This window comes from Delphinus delphis, chromosome 1 (assembly GCF_949987515.2).
Source record: "Delphinus delphis chromosome 1, mDelDel1.2, whole genome shotgun sequence".
Taxonomy (NCBI): Eukaryota; Metazoa; Chordata; class Mammalia; order Artiodactyla; family Delphinidae; genus Delphinus; species Delphinus delphis.
This window is the reverse complement of record NC_082683.1, coordinates 144598405-144620796: the sequence shown is the minus strand read 5'-3', so window position 1 is coordinate 144620796 and position 22392 is coordinate 144598405. Positions and strand designations below refer to the sequence as shown.

Sequence of the window (22392 nt, the reverse complement as noted above, 5' to 3'; positions counted from 1 at the left end):
CCCAGTACGTGAATGAGCTTTTCAGAGCTTACCTGCTATCTGTTCACACTAAACATAGTTAAAGGAAAACTTGTTTCTTCTACCCTCAACATTTCTGACACCAAATATATAGATTTTCCGCACCAAGAAATTCTTCAGTTCTCTGTGAACATCAACTGGGTGTCCTACAATTTATTCATTCTGACACTGACTACCCAGAGTTAGCAAGGACCCCAGGGGTTAAGGGCTCAGTCCATCAAGACTGGGGTCTTGCCATCACTGCAGTTGGCAGTCGAGAGTCTGGGCCTCCCATACTTCTGACTAATTGGCTATAAATCTGGGGTTACCATGACCCACTCTTCTGGTTCAATAATTTGTTATAACAGCTCACAGAACTTAGGGAAACACTTTACTTACTGTTACCAGTTTATTATAAAGGATATAACTCAGGAATAGCCAAATAGAAGAGATGAATAGGGTAAGGTGTGGAGAAGGGGCTTGGATTTTCCATGAACCACCCTCCCAGCACTTTGACGTGTTCACCGACCCAGAAGTTCTTCAAACCCCTTTGTTTAGGATGTTTCTGATGGTTGTATCACGTAGGCATGATAAACTAAATAATTGGCCATTGGTGGTTAAACTCAATCTTCTTCTCCCCTTCGTGGAGGATGGGGGCTTGGGCTGAAAGTTCCAACCCTCTGATACTATGGTTGGTTCCTCTGATAACCAGCCTTCATCCTCCAGAGTCACCTCATTAGCATAAACTCATAACCATAAACTGTGGTTGAAAGGGGCTTATTATGAATAACAAAAGATCTTCTTCTCACTCTTTATCGGTCAGGAAATTCCACGGGTTTAGGAGCCCTCTGCCAATAACCAGGGATGAAGACCAAATATATATTTCTTATTTTATCACAATATCACAGTAGCCCAGTATTAGAGATGAAAATAGGCACTGAGCAGGTTGTGCCAGTGAAACTGCATAGCAGTTTGTGAGAATGTACTAACACTTCACAAGACTCTGATAATTTTTGTATATCTTTTTGCATGTGTTAGCCCAAAGCAAAATTATCTATATAGTTGGTTGATTAGAAAATTATTTATAAATAAAAAACTAATATCAACTTCTATTTTTTCTTGTTATATTTTTTCTTAAGGGTAAATTTTTTTTTATATATACAGCAGGTCCTTATTACTCATCAATTTTATACACATCAGTGTATACATGTCAATCCCAATTGCCTAATTCATCACACCACCACCACCACCCCACCAGCACTTTCCCCCCTTGGTGTCCATACGTTTGTTCTCTACATCTGTGTCTCAATTTCTGCCCTGCAAACCAGTTCATCTGTACCATTTTTCTAGGTTCCACATATATGCCTTAATATACGATATTTGTTTTTCTCTTTTTGACTTACTTCACTCTGTGTGACAGTATCTAGATCCATCCACATCTCTACAAATGACCCAATTTCATTCCTTTTTATGGCTGAGTAATATTCCATTGTGTATATGTACCACATCTTCTTTATCTATTCGTCTGTCGATGGGCATTTAGGTTGCTTCCATTACCTGGTTATAGTAAATAGTGCTGTAATGAACATTGGAGTGCATGTGTCTCTTTGAATTATGGTTTCCTCTGGGTATATGCCCGGTAGTGGGATTGCTGGATCATATGGTAATTCTATTTTTAGTTTTTTAAGGAACCTCCATACTGTCCTCCATAGTGGCTGTATCAATTTACATTCCCACCGACAGTGCAAGAGGGTTCCCTTTTCTCCACACCCTCTCCAGCATTTGTTGTTTGTAGATTTTCTGATGATGCCCATTCTAACTGGTGTGAGGTGACACCTCATTGTAGATTTGATTTGCATTTCTCTAATAATTAGTGATGTTGAGCAGCTTTTCATATGCTTCTTGCCCATCTGTATGTCCTCTTTGGAGAAATGTCTGTTTAGGTCTTCTGCCCATTTTTGTATTGGGTTGGTTGGTTTTTTTTATATTGAGCTGCATGAGCTGTTTATATATGTTGGAGATTAATCCTTTGTCCGTTGATTCGTTTGGAAATATTTTCTCCCATTCTGCGGTTTGTCTTTTCATCTTGTTTATGGTTTCCTTTGCTGTGCAAAAGCTTTGAAGTTTCATTAGGTCCCATTTGTTTATTTTGGGTTTTATTTCCATTACTCTAAGAGGTGGATCAAAAAAAGATCTTGCTGTGATTTATGTCAAAGAGTGTTCTTCCTATGTTTTCCTCTAAGAGTTTTAAAGTGTCTGGTCTTACATTTAGGGTCTCTAATCCATTTAGAGATTTTTTGTGTGTATGGTGTTAGGGAGTGTTCTAATTTCATTCTTTTACAATGGAGCTGTCCAGTTTTCCCAGCATCACTTAATGAAGAGACTATCTTTTCTCCCCTGTATATCCTTGCCTCCTTTGTCATAGATTAGTTGACCATAGTGCATGGGTTTCTCTCTGGGCTTTCTGTCTTGTTCCATTGATCTGTGTTTCTGTTTTTGTACCAGTACGATATTGTCTTGATTACTGTAGCTTTGTAGTATAGTCTGAAGTCAGGGAGTCTGATTCCTTCAGCTCCACTTTTTTCCCTCACGACTGCTTTGGCTATTCAGGGTCTTTTGTGTCTCCATACAAATTTTAAGATGATTTGTTCTAGTTCCGTAAAAAATGCCATTGGTAATTTGATAGGGATTACGTTGAATCGATAGATTGCTTTGGGTATTATAGTCATTTTCACAATATTGATTCTTCCAATCCAAGAACATGGTATATCTCTCCATCTGTTGGTATCATCTTTAATTTCTTTCATCAGTGTCTTATAGTTTTCTGCATACAGGTCTTTTGTCTCCCTAGGTATTTTATTCTTTTTGTTGCAGTGGTAAATGGGAGTGTTTCCTTAATTTCTCTTTCAGATTTTTCATCGGTAGTGTATAGGACTGTAAGAGATTTCTGTGCATTAATTTTGTATCCTGCAACTTTACCAAATTCATTGATTAGCTCTAGTAGTTTTCTGGTGGCTTCTTTAGGATTCTCTATGGATAGTATCATGTCATCTGCAAACAGTGACAGTTTTACTTCTTCTTTTCCAATTTGTATTCCTTTTATTTCTTTTTCTTCTCTGATTGCCGTGGCTAGGACTTCCAAAAATCTGTTGAATAATAGTGGTGAGGGTGGACATCCTTGTCTCATTCCTGATCTTAGAGGAAATGCTTTCAGTTTTTCACCATTGAGAATGATGTTTGCTGTGGGTTTGTCGTATATGGCCTTTATTATGTTGAGGTAGTTTCCCTCTATGCCCACTTTCTGGAGAGTTTTTATCATAAATAGGTGTTGAATTTTGTCAAAAGCTTTTTCTGCATCTATTGAGATGATCATATTGTTTTTATTCTTCAATTTGTTAATATGGTGTATCACATTGATTGATTTGCATATACTGAAGAATCCTTGCATCCCTGGGATAAATCCCACTTGATCATGGTGTATGAGTCTTTTAATGTGTTGTTGGATTCTGTTTGCTAGTATTTTGTTGAGGATTTTTGCATCTACATTCATCAGTGATATTGGTCTGTAATTTTCTTTTTTTGTAGTATCATTGTCTGGTTTTGGTATCAGGGTGATGGTGTCCTCATAGAATGAGTTTGGGAGTGTTCCTTCCTCTGCAATGTTTTGGAGGAGTTTGAGAAGGATGGGTGTTAGTTCATCTCTAAATGTTTGATAGAATTCACCTGTGAAGCCATCTGGTCCTGGACTTTTGTTTGTTGGAAGATTTTTAGTCACAGTTTCAATTTCATTACTTGTGACTGGTCTGTTCATATTTTCTATTTCTTCGTGGTTCAGTCTTGGAAGGTTATACCTTTCTAAGCATTTGTCCATTTCTTCCATTTTATTGGCATAGAGTTGCTTGTAGTAGTCTCTTAGGATGCTTTGTATTTCTGCAGTGTCTGTTGTAACTTCTCCTTTTCATTTCTAATTTTATTGATTTGAGTCCTCTCCCTCTTTTCTTGATGAGCCTGGTTAATGGTTTATCAATTTTGTTTATCTTCTCAAAGAACCAGCTTTTAGTTTTATTGATCTTTGCTACTGTTTTCTTTGTTTCTATTTCATTTATTTCTGCTCTGATCTTTATGATTTCTTTCCTTCTGCTAACTTTGGGTTTTGTCTGTTCTTCTTTCTCTAGTTCCTTTAGGTGTAAGGTTAGATTGTTTATTTGAGATTTTTCTTATTTCTTGAGGTAGGCTTGTATAGCTATAAACTTTCCTCTTAGAACTACTTTTGCTGCATCCCATAGGTTTTGAATCATCGTGTTTTCATTGTCATTTGTCTCTTGGTATTTTTTGATTTCCTCTTGGATTTCTTCAGTGATCTCTTTGTTATTTAGTAACATATTGTTTAGTCTCCATGTGTTTGTGTATTTTACGTTTTTTTCCCTGTAATTGATTTCTAATCTCATAGTGTTGTGGTCAGAAAAGATGCTTGGTATGATTTCAGTTTTCTTAAATTTACTGAGGCTTGTTTTGTGACCCAGGATGTGATCTCTCCTGGAGAATGTTCTGTGCGCACTTGAGAAGAAAGTGTAATCTGCTGTTTTTGGATGGAATGTCCTATAAATATCAATTAAATCTATCTGGTCTATTGTGTCATTTAAAGCTTGTGTTTTCTTATTAATTTTCATTTTGGATGATCTGTCCATTGGTGTAAGTGAGGTGTTAAAGTCCCCCACTATTATTGTGTTACTGTCGATTTCCTCTTTTAGAGCTGTTAGCAGTTGCCTTATGTATTGAGGTGCTCCTATGTTGGGTGCATATATATTTATAATTGTTATATCTTCTTCTTGGATTGATTCTTTGATCATTATGTAGTGTCCTTCCTGTCTCTTGTAACATTCTTTATTTTAAAGTCTATTTTATCTGATATGAGTATTGCTACTCCAGCTTTCTTTTGATTTCCATTTGCAAGGAATATGTTTTCCCATCCCCTCACTTTCAGTCTGTATGTGTCCCTAGGTGTTGAGTGGGTCTCTTATAGACAGCATATATATGAGTATCGTTTTTGTATCCATTCAGCAAGCCTGTGTCTTTTGGTTGGAGCATTTAATCCATTCATGTTTAAGGTAATTATCGATATGTATGTTCCTATGACCATTTTCTTAATTGTTTTGGGTTTCTTTTTGTAGGTCCTTTTCTTCTCTTGTGTTTCTCACTTAGAGAAGTTCCTGTAGCATTTGTTGTAGAGCTGGTTTGGTGGTGCTGAATTCTCTTAGCTTTTGCTTGTCTGTAAAGCTTTTGATTTCTCCATCAAATCTGAATGAGATCCTTGCCGGCTAGAGTAATCTTGGTTGTAGATCTTCCCTTTCATCACTTTAAATATATCATGCCACTCCCTTCTGGCTTGTAGAGTTTCTGCTGAGAAATCAACTGTTAACCTTATGGGAGTTCCTTTGTATGTTATCGTTTTTCCCTTGCTGCTTTCGGTAATTTTTCTTTGTCTTGAAATTTTGCCAGTTTGATTACTACGTGTCTCAGCGTGTTTCTCCTCGGGTTTATCCTGTATGGGACTCTCTGCCCTCCCTGGACTTGGGTGGCTCTTTCCTTCCCTATGTTAGGGAAGTTTTCGACTATAATCTCTTCAAATATTTTCTCGGGTCCTTCTCTCTCTCTTCTCCTTCTGGGACCCCTATGATGCAAATGTTGTTGCATTTAGTGTTTTCCCAGAGGTCTCTTAGGCTGTCTTCATTTCTTCTCATTCTTTTTTCTTTATTCTGTTCTGCAGCAGTGAATTCCACCATTCTGTCTTCCAGGTCACTTATCCGTTCTTCTGCCTCAGTTCTTTTGCTATTGATTCCTTCTAGTGTAGTTTTCATTTCAGTTATTGTATTGTTCGTCTCTGTTTGTTTGTTCTTTAATACTTCTAGGTCTTTGTTAAACATTTCTTGCATCTTCTTGATCTTTGCCTCCATTGTTTTTCCGAGGTCCTGGATCATCTTCACTATCATTATTCTGAATTCTTTTTCTGGAAGGTTGCCTATCTCCACTTCATTTAGTTGTTTTTCTGGGGCTTAATCTTGTTCCTTCATCTGGTACATAGCCCTCTGCCTTTTCGTCTTGCCTACCTTTCTGTGAACGTGGTTTTTGTTCCACAGCCTGCAGGGTTGTAGTTCTTCTCGCTTCTGCTTTCTGCTCTCTGGTGGATGAGGCTATCTAAGAGGCTTGTGCAATTCCCCTGATGGGAGGTACTGGTAGTGGGTAGAATGGTAATTTTTTTTAAATTTTATTTATTTTATTCATTTATTTTTGGCCACATTGGGTCTTCGTTGCTGCGCACAGGCTTTCTCTAGTTGCAGTGAGCAGGGGCTACTCTTCGTTGCATTGTGCACATTTCTCATTGTGGTGGCTTTTCTTGTTGCAGAGTATGGGCTCTAGGTACATGGGCTTCAGTAGTTGTGGTGCTCCAGCTCAGTAGTTGTGGCTCACAGGCTCTAAAGGAGAGACTTGGTAGTTTTGGCGCACGGGCTTAGTTGCTCCACGGCATGTGGGACCTTCCTGGACTAGGGCTCGAACCCATGTCCCCTGTATTGGCAGGTGGATTCTTAACCACTGTGCCACCAGGGAAGCCCTCATTATATTCTTAATTCACACTTAACATTAAATATTAAATTAGATAATAATTAGACCAGATAAGCATCACTCTTTTTGCATAGTTGGGCAAAGATGAATCAAACAGAACAATATTTACTCAGATCCCAAAACTGTTGTTAGCCTTAGCATATTATTGAACTCACTGCAGTAAAAATTTGCTATTCTGTGGTGAATGATAGAGCTCAGATCTGGTAATGCTTTTTGTATGTTGTGAGGTCTGTAAATTTCATGTAGCAATTTTCCCCGCCTCCCTTCTGTATTGTGGCCTAACTGGCTACCTAAATGTTTATTGAATGACTGTTTTTACTTTGGGATCTAATCCTCCTTTTTTGTTTTTAGGGTGCCAGCTTGATATGTTGTTTAATAGCTAGTAAATTAAGGCACATTTTGGGCTAGACTCCTGCCTTTTATAGCTATTAGGTTACCATAGAAAAAAAGTTTAGTGTTTTTGCCTTTCTCCTTGAAAGGTTGATGTAGGTGTGATGTAGGTAAGTTGAACTAAACATTACTTTTAATTCTGATTTGTGGCAGCAAGTGAATATTTTGCTATTACAATAGTCCCCCTTTATCCACGGTTTTGCTTTCTGCAGTTTGTTACCTGGGATCAACCGCAGTTCGAAAATATTAAGTGGAAAATTACAGAAATAAACAATTCATAAGCTTTAAATTGTGTGCCATTCTGAGTATCATGTTGAAATCTCCCATCGAGATGTGAATCATATCTTTGTCCAGCATATCCAGCCCATTAGTCACTTAGGAGCTACCTCTGTTACCAAATCGACTGTTATGGTATTGCAGTTCTTGCGTTCAAGTAACCCTTATGTTTTACTGAGTAACAGCCCCAAAGTGCGAGAGTGGTGATGCTGGCAGTTTAGACATGCCAAAGAGAAGCTGTAAAGTGCTTCCTTTAAGCAAAAGGCAAAAGTTCTCAACTTAATAAGGAAAGAAAAAAAGCATATGCTGAGGTTGCTAAGATCTATGGTAAGAATGAATCTTCTATCTGTGAAATTCTGAGGAAGGAAAAAGAATCGTGCTAGTTTTGCTGTCACACCTCAGACTGCAAAAGTTATGCCCACAGTGCTTAGTTAAGATGGAAAAGTCATTAAATTTGTGGTTAGAAGATATGGGTTTGGTGCCATTTGAGGTTTTTCAGTCATCCAGTGGGGGGGGGTCTTGGAACTTAGCTCCCATGGTTAAGCGGGGAATACTGTATTTTTAAGATGTTTGGCACTTTTTAGTAGAAGGCTTGTTAGGACTTCTAGTTTATTCACTGTGGTGCACAGACATTTCTTCCTGAGCCCTGTACTTATATGATTTGGTTCATTACTTCCCAAGTGTGGATTTTTTCCCACTGTAGTTTTATAGAAAGACTTGAAGTTTTTCTCTTTTTTTTTAGTTGGTATTGATACACTGCCCCTTATAATTCAGTTTACTCTTACCTGGAGGTTTCTGATCCTGCATTTAAGGAACTCTGGAGATTAAGCTGAGGTAGGTTAGTGGTCCACTGGAGAAGGGTTCCCAGTGAGTATGGAGTGCAAAATAGTCTTCTGAATTAAATATTTTTTAGGTATTATCTTTGTTTTCTGGCTCCTGTAAGTTAATATTTTCAATGAATGATGCAACACAGTAAATAAATCCCAAAATCTACTAGCTTAGGAGACCAAACTGTGCATATATATTTAGTTTTTTAAAAACTGTTACCAACTCATGACATTTTTTAATGAGATCTGAAATATCCTTACTAAGTTAGTAAGGGAGGTATGTTTTTGGTGTGAAGTAATGACTTAAGGTAAAATTTTATAGGCACCATCTTAGCTTTTATTTCACTTTGTCTTGTAGTTGGTGTATGAATTCTTCTTAAGGTTTTTGGAGAGCCCTGATTTCCAGCCTAGCATTGCAAAGCGATACATTGATCAGAAGTTTGTACAGCAGGTAAGGAATTCTTCTGTCTTAAATTTTTATATTCATCTTAGCAATGGTTTATTAACTTGTGATTAAAATAGTCTTTCAAAACTTTAAGGATTTCTGTTTAACAGCACTTAATATTCTTGCCAGGCAATGAAAATAAAAGTAAGTAGCTTTGAGAACACAAGAGTATTTTTTAATCAAGGGTGACCTTCTAGTGAAATCAATCAAATTATCCTATCCAATCCTAAATCCTCATAGTTGTTTTATAAAGACCAGAAAAGCAAGCCTTTCTGGAATATCTAACTTAGAAAATTTGGTATAACCAGGGGGGAAACCTTTTTTAAAATTTTTAAGTCTTTGAGCTTGAACTTGACATATGGTTCTAAGCACTGTGACTTTGAAATGACAGAGGGTGGAAAAAATAGAAATGGAATTATTGTTAGAAGTTTGGGCTTTATGCTCCTTTCTTATCATCAAGTGTCACTTACCTTTCCTTTTTTTCCCCCCCCTTCCCATCTTAGGCATTCTAGCCACCCAGTTCCTAAACCACAGATAAAATGGGATCTTTAAGAAGAAAAGGAGATAGAGTTAAACATGTGTGATACCTTCTTTCTTTTTATAAGTTGATTATTAGTTGGTTCTTTTGGAACCTTAAATACTCAAAATTAGTTTCTCAGAATGTGTTTATTTTTATTTTCAAAATCTTTTCAACAATTTAAAGGCCTCTTTTTAACTATGTGGTCTTTGCTGGCCCTAGACAAAATTGTGAAGTAGACCAAACCTCTGTGGGTCCATTTTCTCTTTTGAAATACGTATCTGTAAGTTGGGTCTCATTAGGAATTCTCCTCTTCTAAACTAATTAGCATTTTAAAGAAAGGTAGGAGATGGGTGGAAGGGCTGTAATGAAGTGCTGAGGCCAGGATTAAAGATCATTACAAGGACGTTTGCTGCCCTCTTCCCACCATTGTGTGTCCCCTAGCATAAAGATTATACAAGCATGAGTTCCACGTATTTGGAGTTCATTTTTGGTCATTTCCTGTAATTACCAGATAAAGTATTTTGACTAGTAGCTGTGAAGTATTGATAAATGAAGAATATTGTCAAGAATATGTCCTTCAGTCATTCAAGTAGTTCTTCATAAACTATGAAGAAATATTAGGTGTGTGTTAACAGTAAAATGTTAATTTCATTTCAATAACAAGTTAAAAGCAGTCAGATTAAATGGAGCTATGTTATTTTGGTAATTGCAAATGAATGCATATTTATTTCCTTCTATAGCTCTTGTGTGCTACAGAAGGAATACAGTGTATTAAGGAACTTCAGTAATGCCATGTTAAATTGTATTTAAGATAATAGCAGGTTGAGTGGAACAATTGCCTTAGGGCTTCCTCACTCTGGAGCTTGAGGTGTTTTGGCTGCTGGATTATTCATTGGATTTGAGGGGGAACAAGAAGAAAACTGGTAGGGTAGGATCCATTTTCTACATTCTACTCTGAGTGCCTGAAATATCTGAGAAGCCAAGGCCCAATAATTTGTTTCTAGCAGTTTATATCACTGTGATTTCACAGATCACTGCTCTGAGGTATTCTTAGTATGTTGCTTCCATAAATATTACTATGAGAATTCTCAGCTTTTGTATTTTGAAATTATTTGATTAGGTGGTAAGTTTAAGACTTACAAGTACAGGAGAAAAATCTAAAGTATAAATTTGGACATTTATCATTTCAAGAGAAGAAAACAAGTGTGTAGTTCCAGGTTATGTTCAAATCATAGGATTTCAGAAGAAGGAAGCTAAGAATTATTGAGTGCTTTTTATGTGCCAGGCACTGTCCTTATATGCTTTTATATAAAGAGCTAGACCATAGCCAAATTCACAGAGCTAGAAAATGGCACAATCAGGATTTGATTATATATAAATAGATTGTTTTATTTAGATTGTAATATTTCAAAATAACTTATTTAAATAGATTTGACACTTAGCTAACAACTGTTCTCTACTATTTTACGTTGACCCTGAGGATCAACTTGTATTACATTATGTTTGTTCTTGAATTAGACATAGGAAACTTAACAATTAAGGGTTCCTTTTATTAATTTCAAAGCATATCTTCCAAGTAAACCCAACATCAGAACTTGGATTTGAGTGTCTTAAGTGAATAGTTTAGCTATTTTAATTAGAATAATTTAAAGTGACTTAATTAGGTATATTAACATAAATTCTCATACTCTGTGGATATTTTTTGCTGGAGCCGCATGCAGTACTTAATAATCTAGCAAACAAATGCAAACTATAAGCCAGACACTTCAGGGTTATATAAATGTGACTAAAGTCATCACTACTCTCAAAGAATACCCACTCTTGTAGAAGAGATACACATGTAAACAATTACATATAATTCAAGACAGAATGGAAAAAGAACTTAAGGTTCAGAGCATGCCATCATGACTGTAATTATCAATCCCAAAGTACAGAACATAAAATTCCTTGACAACTTCATAGGTAATTGTATTCTATAAAGAGAGGTTTTGTATATTTTTTCCTAAGAAAATCCAGTGTTTCATTTAAAATACAGTAATACTTCTTTTTGACTGAAGAATTTCAGTTTCTTTACCGTTTTAAAATGGAAATTTGAGCTTTTGATTTTAAATTTTTCAAAGATCTATTTGTCCTGCCTTTGCTGAAGAGTTGTGTAGAGGTGTAGGAAAATGCTGATTTGGCCAATTTGAACTGGTTTAAAATTTTTCAGCCATTTGCTAAGCTGACTTTAATAAAAATCTGTAGTCTCATCTTTTATTTCAGTGTTATTTCATGAATGATTTTCACTCTGTTAGCATATATCTACCAATATTTTACCTATTAGCTAAATATTAATCTTTGAGCTGTTGGCATGGTGACTTGAATGTTTTTAGTGTAAGATCACAAAAAAAAAAGAAGCCTTAGTTTGTATAAATTTGCCTAGTAAACTAGAAATACGCATTTGTGCATGTGTATTTTTTAAACTTCATTTATTTAACAATTTGTGGTCTACAAGCTTAAGATTCTGTATGTAGTTTTGACATACTATCAAAAAACATTTAAAAATCTCTCACATTTCAACACTTTAAAATTATGAGCCGTGTTTAGTAGTCAGGAGTAGGTCAGCATTTTAAAATGAGTGGCAAGGCCAAAAAACAATATTCCACTTCTTGAAGTGTTTATATTTATTGTGTGTCATTTTTCAAAATGAAATTAAAAAAATACTCCATAAGCTCTTATTTATTTCATTATTTAGCAAGAATAAAGTCAATCTGATGAGGCAGAATCTTTTTAAAACTTTTAAAGCTTTTGTGGATTATCTTAAAATCAAAATTAGAATAGAGTGAAGTTTTAGCTCGATTATTTTTAAAAAGTAATTTCTCAGATTTTTTTTAAAGCTCCTGGAGCTTTTTGATAGTGAAGATCCCAGAGAACGCGACTTCCTGAAGACCGTTCTGCATCGAATTTATGGGAAATTTCTTGGATTAAGAGCATTCATCAGAAAACAAATTAACAACATTTTCCTCAGGTAAATTGGTTGTATATTCATATACAGCACTTTTTTTTCCCTTCCATATTTTCTTTTTATTCCAGTTCTTTTAGGTTAATTTTTTTAAATAAATTTATTTATTTTATTTATTTATTTTTTGGCTGCGTTGGGTCTTCATTGCTGCTTGCAGGCTTTTCTAGTTGCGGCGAGCGGGGGCTACTCTTTCGTTGTGGTGCACGGGCTTCTCATTGCGGTGGCTCTCCTGGTTGCGGAGCATGGGCTCTAGGTATGGGGCTTCAGTAGTTGTAGTGCGCGGGCTCAGTAGCTGTGGCTCGCAGGCACTAGAGCACAGGCTCAGTAGTTGTGGCACACAGGCTTAGTTGCTCCGTGGCATGTGGGATCTTCCCGGATCAGGGCTCGAACCTGTGTCCCCTGCACTGGCAGGCGGATTCTTAACCACTGCACCACCAGGGAAGCCCCTTTAGGTTAATTTTTTTTTTTTAACATCTTTATTGGGGTATAATTGCTTTACAATGGTGTGTTAGTTTCTGCTTTATAACAAAGTGAATCAGCCACATACACACGTTCCCATATCTCCTCTCTCCCGCGTCCCCCTCCCTCCTACCCTCCCCATCCCACCCCTCCAGGCGGTCACAAAGCACCGCGCCGATATCCCTGTGCCATGTGGCTGCCTCCCACCAGCTATCTACCTTACGTTTGTTAGTGTATACATGTCCATGCCCCTCTCCCGCCCTGTCACAGCTCACCCCTCCCCCTCCCCATATCCTCAAGTCTGCTCTCCAGTAGGTCTGTGTCTTTATTCCTGTCTTACCCCTAGGTTCTTCATGACATTTTTTTTCCTTAAATTCCATATATATGTGTTAGCATACGGTATTTGTCTTTCTCTTTCTGACTTACTTCACTCTGTATGACAGACTCTAGGTCTATCCACCTCATTACAAATAGCTCAATTTCGTTTCTTTTTATGGCTGAGTAATATTCCATTGTATATACGTGCCACATCTTCTTTATCCATTCATCCGATGATGGGCACTTAGGTTGTTTCCATCTCTGGGCTATTGTAAATAGAGCTGCAATGAACATTTTGGTACATGACTCTTTTTGAATTTTGGTTTTCTCAGGGTATATGCCCAGTAGTGGGGTTGCTGGGTCATATGGTAGATCTATTTGTAGTTTTTTAAGGAACCTCCATACTGTTCTCCATAGTGGCTGAACCAATTCACATTCCCACCAGCAGTGCGATAGGTTAATTTTTAAAGTCTGAAACTTAGAAACTTAACTGATAGTATTTGAGTCATTTTTAGCCTGTTTTATGGATATCATTTGATTGCATCTCTTTCTTGTAACTTCTCATCTAAATGGATAGTAGTAATGAAGACAGTTTTAATAGATAATACCAGTGTTACTGATGTTTAAAATTTATTGAGAGGAGAGTTTGTCTGGTTATGTATTTGAGCACTTGTTTAAAAAATTTTGTATAAATACTATTTAAATCAGTAACTCTTGGCAGTATTTTCATTCAATTTTCTGACAAAGCTAATTAAATTTATCTTTTGACTACTTTATCAATGAAATCTATTGATTAGTTGCTTCAGATTAGGAGATTTTGCTTTAATACCCAAATTTCAGGTTTGGTTTGTTTGAGTTGACAATGTGGCAAAATTAGGCTAGTATTTTCACACTGTAACAGTCAGAGATGAGAAATATTGCCTCCTCTAGAGAGATCATCTTTGTCCAGCTCTCTGTCGTTCTCTCTGGGGCCCTGCCCATCATTTATGGTATCTGCCCTGCCTATCCTGTCATCATTTGAGTCTATGACTCCCTACTTTAAAGGCGACCCTAATCTTAGAAAGCTAGTCAGCCTGTGTAGTTTAGGCTTAGAGAAATTCTGAGTAAAAGTGGCTTTATTACATGAGTCCTTTTCTCTTAGAGTTACCTATGTATGAGTAGAGGTTTCCTATTTTAAAAAGTATTTCTTTGAGAAGACCCATCTTTCTTATAAATTTTAAAGTAAAATAAAATATTCCAGATGAAATTATATTGTTATCTTAATATATAGCAAATTTTAGCAAAAGTATATGTGGTTTAATAGGAAATAGACCTTTTATAAGATTGCTAAGAAGTAACTGATTGGGGGCCAAATGGCTTACAAAGAATTCATTCCTAAAGTGTGCTTGAACATTTCGTATATTTGCCCCTTAGATTTCTTTGTACCTTCCTACATCTTTCTCTCAGTTTAATTTTCTGATGTTTGATTTTTCTTTATATCTATCTTTATTTTAAATTTAGGTTTATATATGAAACAGAGCATTTCAATGGTGTTGCTGAACTCCTTGAAATATTAGGAAGGTAGGTCAGTTTTTTGTTCTTTTTAAGAATTAAGTAACTTTGAATGCTTTCTGTATTAAAATAGCTGGGATTGGAGAAATTATTTCATATTTTAGAGTTTGAATATATAGTATAAGGCATAGTTTCTCAACTGAATTCTTATTATAGCTTTTTAGGGGGTCAGCATATTAAAATAGTGCCATGCAAGACATCTGTTTCAGAATAGACTTGTGCTTTTGAAGCTGTGGCATATTTTATGCCTGATCTTGCCAGACTGCCTCAGAAACCTATAGGATCTGCTTGGGAAGAGATGAAATAAGTTATAGTGAATATTTGGTGAAGTTACAGGAATTCTTGTTCAGGTGTTGATAGATCATTCCTGTACATCTGTTCTTTTTAGAAGAATCTACAGCCTTTGATTTTAGTTTATATGAATATTTTTGCCTTCCTTATTCACCACATAGCAGTATTAACATGAGAGAAGTTTAGACCCTCTATTTATGTTTAGACAATGGTTTTTGTCTCCTCTGTTAATACTTAGAGAATGATTATGGAGAGAACTACTTCTTAATTTCAGATCTTTCAATAAAGTAAGAGAAACTACCCATTTACTTTAGAATATATTGAAAATTCTAACAATATTGTGATATTGACTCTCCGGTGCTTTAGAGAAGAAAAATAAAGGCATGAATAAGTGATAGGCTTTATAGAAAACATAAAGTTGCTTACTGGGACATTAAATTGGCAGTCCTCGTTTTCTTTTGGGATCACTGAATGACTTAAAGGAGCAGACTTCATAGTGATAGTCTAACGTAGTTTGCAGATGAGTAAGTCATTCAACACCAGGACTGAAGCAGAGCAGTTCCTAGGTACTTGGGGATGTAATAACTTTTAGAAATAAAGTAGTAACTACGTAACCCTTCCCCTGCCTTTTTTTCCCTCCAGTATTATCAATGGCTTTGCATTGCCACTGAAAGCAGAACATAAACAATTTCTAATGAAGGTTCTTATTCCTATGCATACTGCAAAAGGATTAGCTTTGTTTCATGCTCAGGTAAGTTGCAGGAGATTTCAGGTGAAATGAATGTTGTTTCAAAGACTGATATAAAGGCAGAGAAACTGAGAAGTATTGAGGTGGCAATTTTAAGTATATTTAAGCAATTTGCTTTTGTAAGTTGCCCAAAACAAATTTTTACTATATCATAATTTTTAAAGCATTATGATATTTAGTGTTCTTAAATAAGCTGAATGAACTGTAAGTATAGATATAGGAAAGATCAAGTTCTGTTCTGGTCCAGGCCCTGACCTAACTCACTGTGTGACTTCGATAAATCCCACATATCTGCAGAATGTTCCATCTAGCCTCAATGACCTAGTTAGAGAATGGTTTTAGTTTCCTCCATTAATACTCAAAGAATAATATCATATCGGCATAGGCGTACATGTTAGAAACATGCTGAAAAACTAAACTGTTAGCTCTAGTCTTATTTCAGTCAACTTTATTTATCTGTGTATCTATTAATTTAGTGTGCTATAGTTTACACTTCTGATTTGTAAGACAAAGGCAGTGCTTTTAATTCCCCAAAGAACTGGTCTGCCACCTAAATGATATCGAAAGATTGATATGTCCAACTACATTTTCTTTAATATTTCAGTTAACTTAATATTCAGAAGTTACTACTGAAAAAAGGGTTTTTTTTTTTTTTTTTTTTTTTTGGCGGTACGCGGGCCTTTCAGTGCTGTGGCCTCTCCCGTTGCGGAGCACAGGCTCCGGACGCGCAGGCTCAGCGGCCATGGCTCACGGGCCCAGCCGCTCCGCGGCATGTGGGATCTTCCCGGACCGGGGCACGAACCCGTGTCCCCTGCATCGGCAGGCGGACTCTCAACTACTGCGCCACCAGGGAAGCCCAAGGACATCTTTTTTGAAGTAGAAGTTACTTGCACAATTATGAGTATATTCATTTTTATATATTGCGATAAAGTTTGTCAAAATGAGGTAGTTTTGTTAGCTAAATATAAAAATCCTGCATTACTAAATGATATTTCATTCAGTAATATTTATAAACTGTCCCTTGTATTTTAGCTAGCCTACTGTGTTGTACAGTTCCTGGAGAAAGATACAACACTAACAGAACCTGTAAGTGTTTTACTTATTTTTATGTTTTTGGTCTACATTGTAGCATTTTATTTTAGCTTTCTTTATTCCCTTATAGAGTACCAAACAGTAGTAGTAACATATTTTAAACTAAAATCATTTAGAAGAAGGAAAGTGAGGTTAATCTGTATTCAGAGAACAAGATTGGGATGGGGAGCTCTCATGAGTTATAATATATGTCTTGAGTAACTTAAATGTAGATTAAAGTTAATATATAGTAGTTAAGATGTGTGAGGACAGGATCAAATGACTACAGTGAAATTTTATATACATGGTACCTTCAGTGATAGTCTTTTTAATCTTCATTCACCTTTTGAAATTAAAACATACTTTAAGGGTCCCAAAACTATTCCCTTGAGTTTTGTGTTTTCTTTAGAAATAGGATTTCCCCTCTTATTAACGGTAAACCACATGATAGGGATTGAAAACATTTCCTTGCCTTTGGTGATTAAGATATAGTCTAGGAATTAAAGATTGTTTACTTTATGAATCAACATAGCAATTCAGTCTTTGAATTCTGCTGCTTACTAATTGTCTATAATACAAAGATTCAGGAGAGAATAAAAATGTTATCATGAAAATTGAAGATTTAAGAAAAACATAAGTTCAGGGAAAAACAGAAAAGGATAAAAACATAGAAAACAACATTTTAACCTTGGTGAAGTAAGTATTTTGAGAGAGTGTTTTCTAGGTATCCTAAATATTTAAACTAACAGTTCTTGAAGAATAGCAAGGGGTTTGAAGGATTTAAATTGTATGATTTTCTTTATATTAGAGTTTTCTGAGGCTAGGGGCACTTGAAAAAAATTATGTACTTAGTGTTCTCCCTTTGACTTGAGCTTTGTCTGTGTAAAGGAACGAAAGATATTTTTCTACTCCCTGATGTTTAGAGTTTTAGACTTTTTAGGCTTGCAGTTCTTTCTGGAAACAGCTAAAAACAGTTTTTAAAGACAAATAGGAGAATTAGAAGCCCAGTATTTACATGAAATCACATAAACCTCTAAAGTGAAGTAAAACTTAATGCAAATCCATGATAACTCTCATTAGAATTGAGACAAAGAAAACCCATAACATGGTTCATGCTTGGTGAATAATAAACAGATATAAATATAATTAAGTTAATATGGAGTGGATCGGGGAGACAGCTGATTTCTTTTTATAGAGTAAAAGGTTAGGGAGAGAGATGAGGGCCGGACATTTGGCTTAGATGAGTTGGGTTAATAGAAATAGGAGCAGCATGAGGAGGTAAAATGTCCAAGTTGACAAAGGAAAATATTTTTCAATTCATAAAGATCTGCAGATACAGAGATCTTGTAATTTCTACTATAGGCCATTCTAGCACCAAAATTAAGGCCATAGTACTTGGGTTTGAGCCCTAATACTCATTTTCTAGGAGCCTGGCGTTCATATCAAAGCTTCCTACAAATTTTAAATAAGTCAGAGCTTTAGGTAGTTTATTACATTCTTTATGTCCCTAGATCTTCTATTGAAATTATTTTATTTTCCAAAATGGAAATGACTTTATTGTTACTTCCACTTATGAAAGTAGTGTGTTAATTTGGTTCACACAAGACAAAATCATAAAGCATAATGTGGAGGAAGTTCCTTAAAATCGGATCCCCTAAAGATAACCATATAAATTGGTGAATATATTTCTATAAATTTTTTTCTGTACATATATTTATGTATAGGTTAAACAGTGGGACAGTGCTGACTAGGTTTTTTCACTTGTCAATATAATGTGGATACCTTTCCGTATTAATCTGCTTCATTTTTTCACTGGTCACATCAAATTCCATTATATGGATTATCATAACATATTTAATCAATCCCCAATTCATGGACACTTGAGTTATTGGAGTTTTCATTGTTAGAAGCATGTTGCTGGGTGTGGGGATGTTTTAGGGTATTGGAATTATTCTGTGTCCTGTCTGTAATGTTGGTTACAAAAAAAAAAAAATCTATGTGTGTATAAAAAACCCTGAGAACTGTACACCAAAAAAAGAAAATATTTTACTGTATGTAAAATTTTTAAAAATTACTAAGGGGGGAAAGTGGTGGGGGTGGTGGTGGTGGGATGACTTGGGAGATTGGGATTGACATGTATACACTAATATGTATAAAATGGATAAGATAATAATAAGAACCTGCTCTATAAAAATAAAATAAAATTCAAAAATTAAAAAAAATATAAAACCAAATTACTGAAATTAAAACCGTATTGCTGGGTCAAAGAGTACAGTGTGGGAAGGTGCCTATTTTCCCTTATCAGCCAGTGCTGAATATTGTTTTAAATTTTTGCTAGTCTAATAGGTATGAAATATTTTAATTGGCTTTTTAAATTACAGCCATCCTTTTATATGGTTATTAGTCATTTATATTTCTGTGTCCTTTGCCTACTTTTAAGCCTTTGCCTATTATATTTTGCAAAATTTTTTACCCATTTGGAGTTTTCCTTTTAACTTTGAATATACTGTTTTTAATATTTGCCTTTTTAAAGAACTAAAAATTTTTTATGTAGTGGAATCTATTCATCATTATGGCTTCTGGCCTTGATGTCATGCTAAGTAAAATCCTTCTACCCTTTGAGGTTATAAAAATACTCTCTAGTATCATATTCTAGTTATTTTATGGATTTAGTTTTTACGTGTAAAAACTTTATTCCATCTATAATAGTTTCCTAGGGCTGCCATGACGAATTACCACAACCTTGGTGGCTTAAAATAACAGAAATTTATTCTCTCACAGTTCTGAAGGCCAGAAGTCCAAAATCAAGGTGTCGGCAGGGCTGCACTCCCTCCAGATGCTCTAGGGGAGATTCCGTTCCTTGCCTCTTCCAGTTTCTGGTGTCTCCAGGTGTTCTTGGCTTGTGGCTGCATCGCTCCAATATCACATTGCTGCCTCTTCTTCGGTCTCTCCTCTGTGTTATCTCTTACAAGGATACTTGTCATTGGATTTAGGGCCCACCCAGATAACCCAGGATGCTTTCATCTTGGGATCCTTAATTATATCTGTACAGACCCATTTTCCAAATAAGTCACATTCATAGATTTCAGAGATTAGGACATGAACATATCTGGGGGCCACCATTCAACCCACTCCACCATTTGAAATTGAAATTTTTGTGTGACACGGGTAAGGAATTGTTTTAGTTTTCTATTGCTGCATAACAAATTATCACAAAATTTCGTGGCTTAAAACAACAAACATTTATTATTGCACAGTTTCTGTGAATCAGGAATCCAGGCATGACTTAGCTGTGTCCTCTGCCTCAGGGTTTCTCACAAGGCTGCAGTCAAGGTGTTGGCCAGGTATAGGGTTGCATATAAAGTCTCAGATGAGGAAGGATCTGCTTCTGAGTTCACGTGACTGTTGTTAGCATTTGGTTCTCAGATGCTGTTGGCCAGCAGCCACCCTCAATTCCTTGGTACTTGGGCCTTTCCAACATAGCAGCTTGCTTTATCAAAGCTTGCAAGACAAGAAGGCCCCTAGAGAGTCTGCTCATAAGATGGAAGTCACAATCTTTTGTAAATTTCTCATGGAAGTGACATTCTGTCCCTTTTGCCACATTCTGTTGGTTAGAGGCAAGTCAGTTAGAGGCCAGTCCACACTTCAAGGAAGGGCTCAACTACACAAGAGTGTGAATTCAGGAAGTAAGGATCATAGGAGATCATTTCAGGAGTCTGCCTACCAAAGGAGCTACATTTTTTTCCTAACTGGTGAGCCACCAGTTCAAGTACCACCAATTAATTGACTAATTCAGCTGTTTCCCAGGAACTGAAATGCCGCCTTTGTCATATATTAAAACCTCATATATACTTGAGTCTGTCTAGATATTCCTGTGTCATATATCTTCTCTGTCAGTTTCCATGCTACCTTATTGTTCTAATTATTTTTCTCTGATTATTGTAACTGATACTTTGTTTTAAAAGGTATTGATTTTTACGTACTTATCTTTTATCTGACCACATATTGAATTTTCCTACTCATTCTAGTAATTTGTCATCTTTTAATATTTAAGCGGTATATAATTATCATACACTTAGACAAATAAGTATAATTCTGATATCCCTTTTCAACATTATTCATCAGATTCTTATCTTACTGGATTGGCTCCAGAACAGTGTTCTTCCCCAGTTTTAATTTGGATGAGTGTTCATTACTAGACAAGACCAATAACTAAATTTACTTAAAAGGCTGTCAGAGATTTATTTCCACAAAAGCACCAGGCCCAAATGGTTTTACTGCCAATTTCCAAGAGACCATTATATAAGTTGATTGCTGATGGTTTCTGATAAATTCTTAGTTCTAGCTTACTAAATTGTTATCAGAATATATAATCAATCAAAAAATCAAATAACTGTTCAAAATCTTTTGAGATGATCATACAGTTTTTTTTTCCCCCTTTTAACCTATAACTATAATGAGTTGAACCATCCTGGAATTTCTGGAATAAGTTATTGGGTAGGTAGCAGCATTCTGTTAATATACTGTTATATTTGGTTTAATACAGATTTTTGCAACTATGTTTACTTAAATTCACAATCGCTTGTTTTGTTGTATTTGGGTTATCAAGACTGTGCCAGCCATGAAATAAATTGGGAAGCTTTCTGGCTTTTTTGGGTGCTTCATAATGGTTTAAATAACAGGAATTATCTGTTCCTTAATTTCTCCTTAAAATAACCTCCCTTCCTCACCCCACCAAGTCATTATCTCATACTTTATCTTCTTAGTAGAAAGTAGCACTTACTACTATTAAAATTATTTTATTTATAAGTTTAATTGCTAACTTATGTTGGTCTTCCTGCTTCATGAAAATCAGGGACCTCCTTCTGTCTTATTCATCAGTGTGTCTGCACCTAGAACAGTATCTGGTACAAGGCACTCAATAAGTATCTGTTGAATTGGTAGAAGTCTAAAGCTGAGCAGAGTAAGGGGATATACATAGTTATTGAATACTGTTGTTCTCCTTCAGAATGAATATTGATATTATCACAATTATTTAAAATTTCCTGAGATTAACCAGCTTCTTTGCTTAATTCATGCTAAATAAACTTTTCCCTTTTTTGCAGGTGATCAGAGGATTGTTGAAATTTTGGCCAAAAACATGCAGTCAGAAAGAGGTGCATTTCATTCAACAAAAACAGTGCATTTTATTAGAACTTCTCAATCTCAGGGCTCTAAACCATGCTTCTTTGGGCTGGGTGTATCATCACTGCTACCAAGGGGGAGATGTTCTGTGGGGATTAGAGAGACTTGGTAGAATATCTGTACATCATAGTAAATTGCGTATACTGTCAAGAGTTTTTTCATCCACTGTTTAATTTGTAGGTTAACCTTCTCATTTGTGTTTTCTATATTAACATCATGTAATTTGTCATGTTTCTTAAAAGAAAATTTTTTTAACCTAGGTGATGTTTTTAGGAGAAATTGAAGAAATCTTAGATGTCATTGAACCAACACAATTCAAAAAAATTGAAGAGCCCCTTTTTAAGCAGATATCCAAGTGTGTATCCAGTTCTCATTTTCAGGTATGATGTTTTCAGTGAAGCCGTTTTTATTTTATACTATTACTTCTTTTCTCTTTTAGTTTTGACATTTCTAAATGTCTTTTTTTAGGTTGCAGAAAGGGCGCTGTACTTCTGGAACAATGAATATATTCTTAGTTTGATTGAGGAGAATATTGATAAAATTCTGCCAATTATGTTTGGCAGTTTGTACAAAATCTCCAAAGAACACTGGAATCCGTAAGTGTCTTTTATGTTGATTGTGTTATTTTTGTGTTTTTGTTTTTTTGACCCCTTTGTCATTTGATCTCATAACTCATACTTATGAAACCTGTAC

The 22392-nt window shown here is 35.7% G+C and overlaps 1 protein-coding gene across 1 annotated transcript in view; it reads left to right on the top strand.

Moving 5' to 3' along the window:
• The window catches only part of PPP2R5A (protein phosphatase 2 regulatory subunit B'alpha), a 91740-nt gene that overhangs the window by 65403 nt on the left and 3945 nt on the right, over nt 1-22392 (top strand). The window contains exons 4-11 of the mRNA XM_059995012.1: nt 8470-8562; nt 11953-12083; nt 14355-14414; nt 15339-15447; nt 16477-16530; nt 21621-21671; nt 21960-22079; nt 22168-22295. Of these exons, the coding sequence (XP_059850995.1) occupies nt 8470-8562; nt 11953-12083; nt 14355-14414; nt 15339-15447; nt 16477-16530; nt 21621-21671; nt 21960-22079; nt 22168-22295 (746 nt within the window). The remainder of the gene's footprint in view (nt 1-8469; nt 8563-11952; nt 12084-14354; nt 14415-15338; nt 15448-16476; nt 16531-21620; nt 21672-21959; nt 22080-22167; nt 22296-22392) is intronic.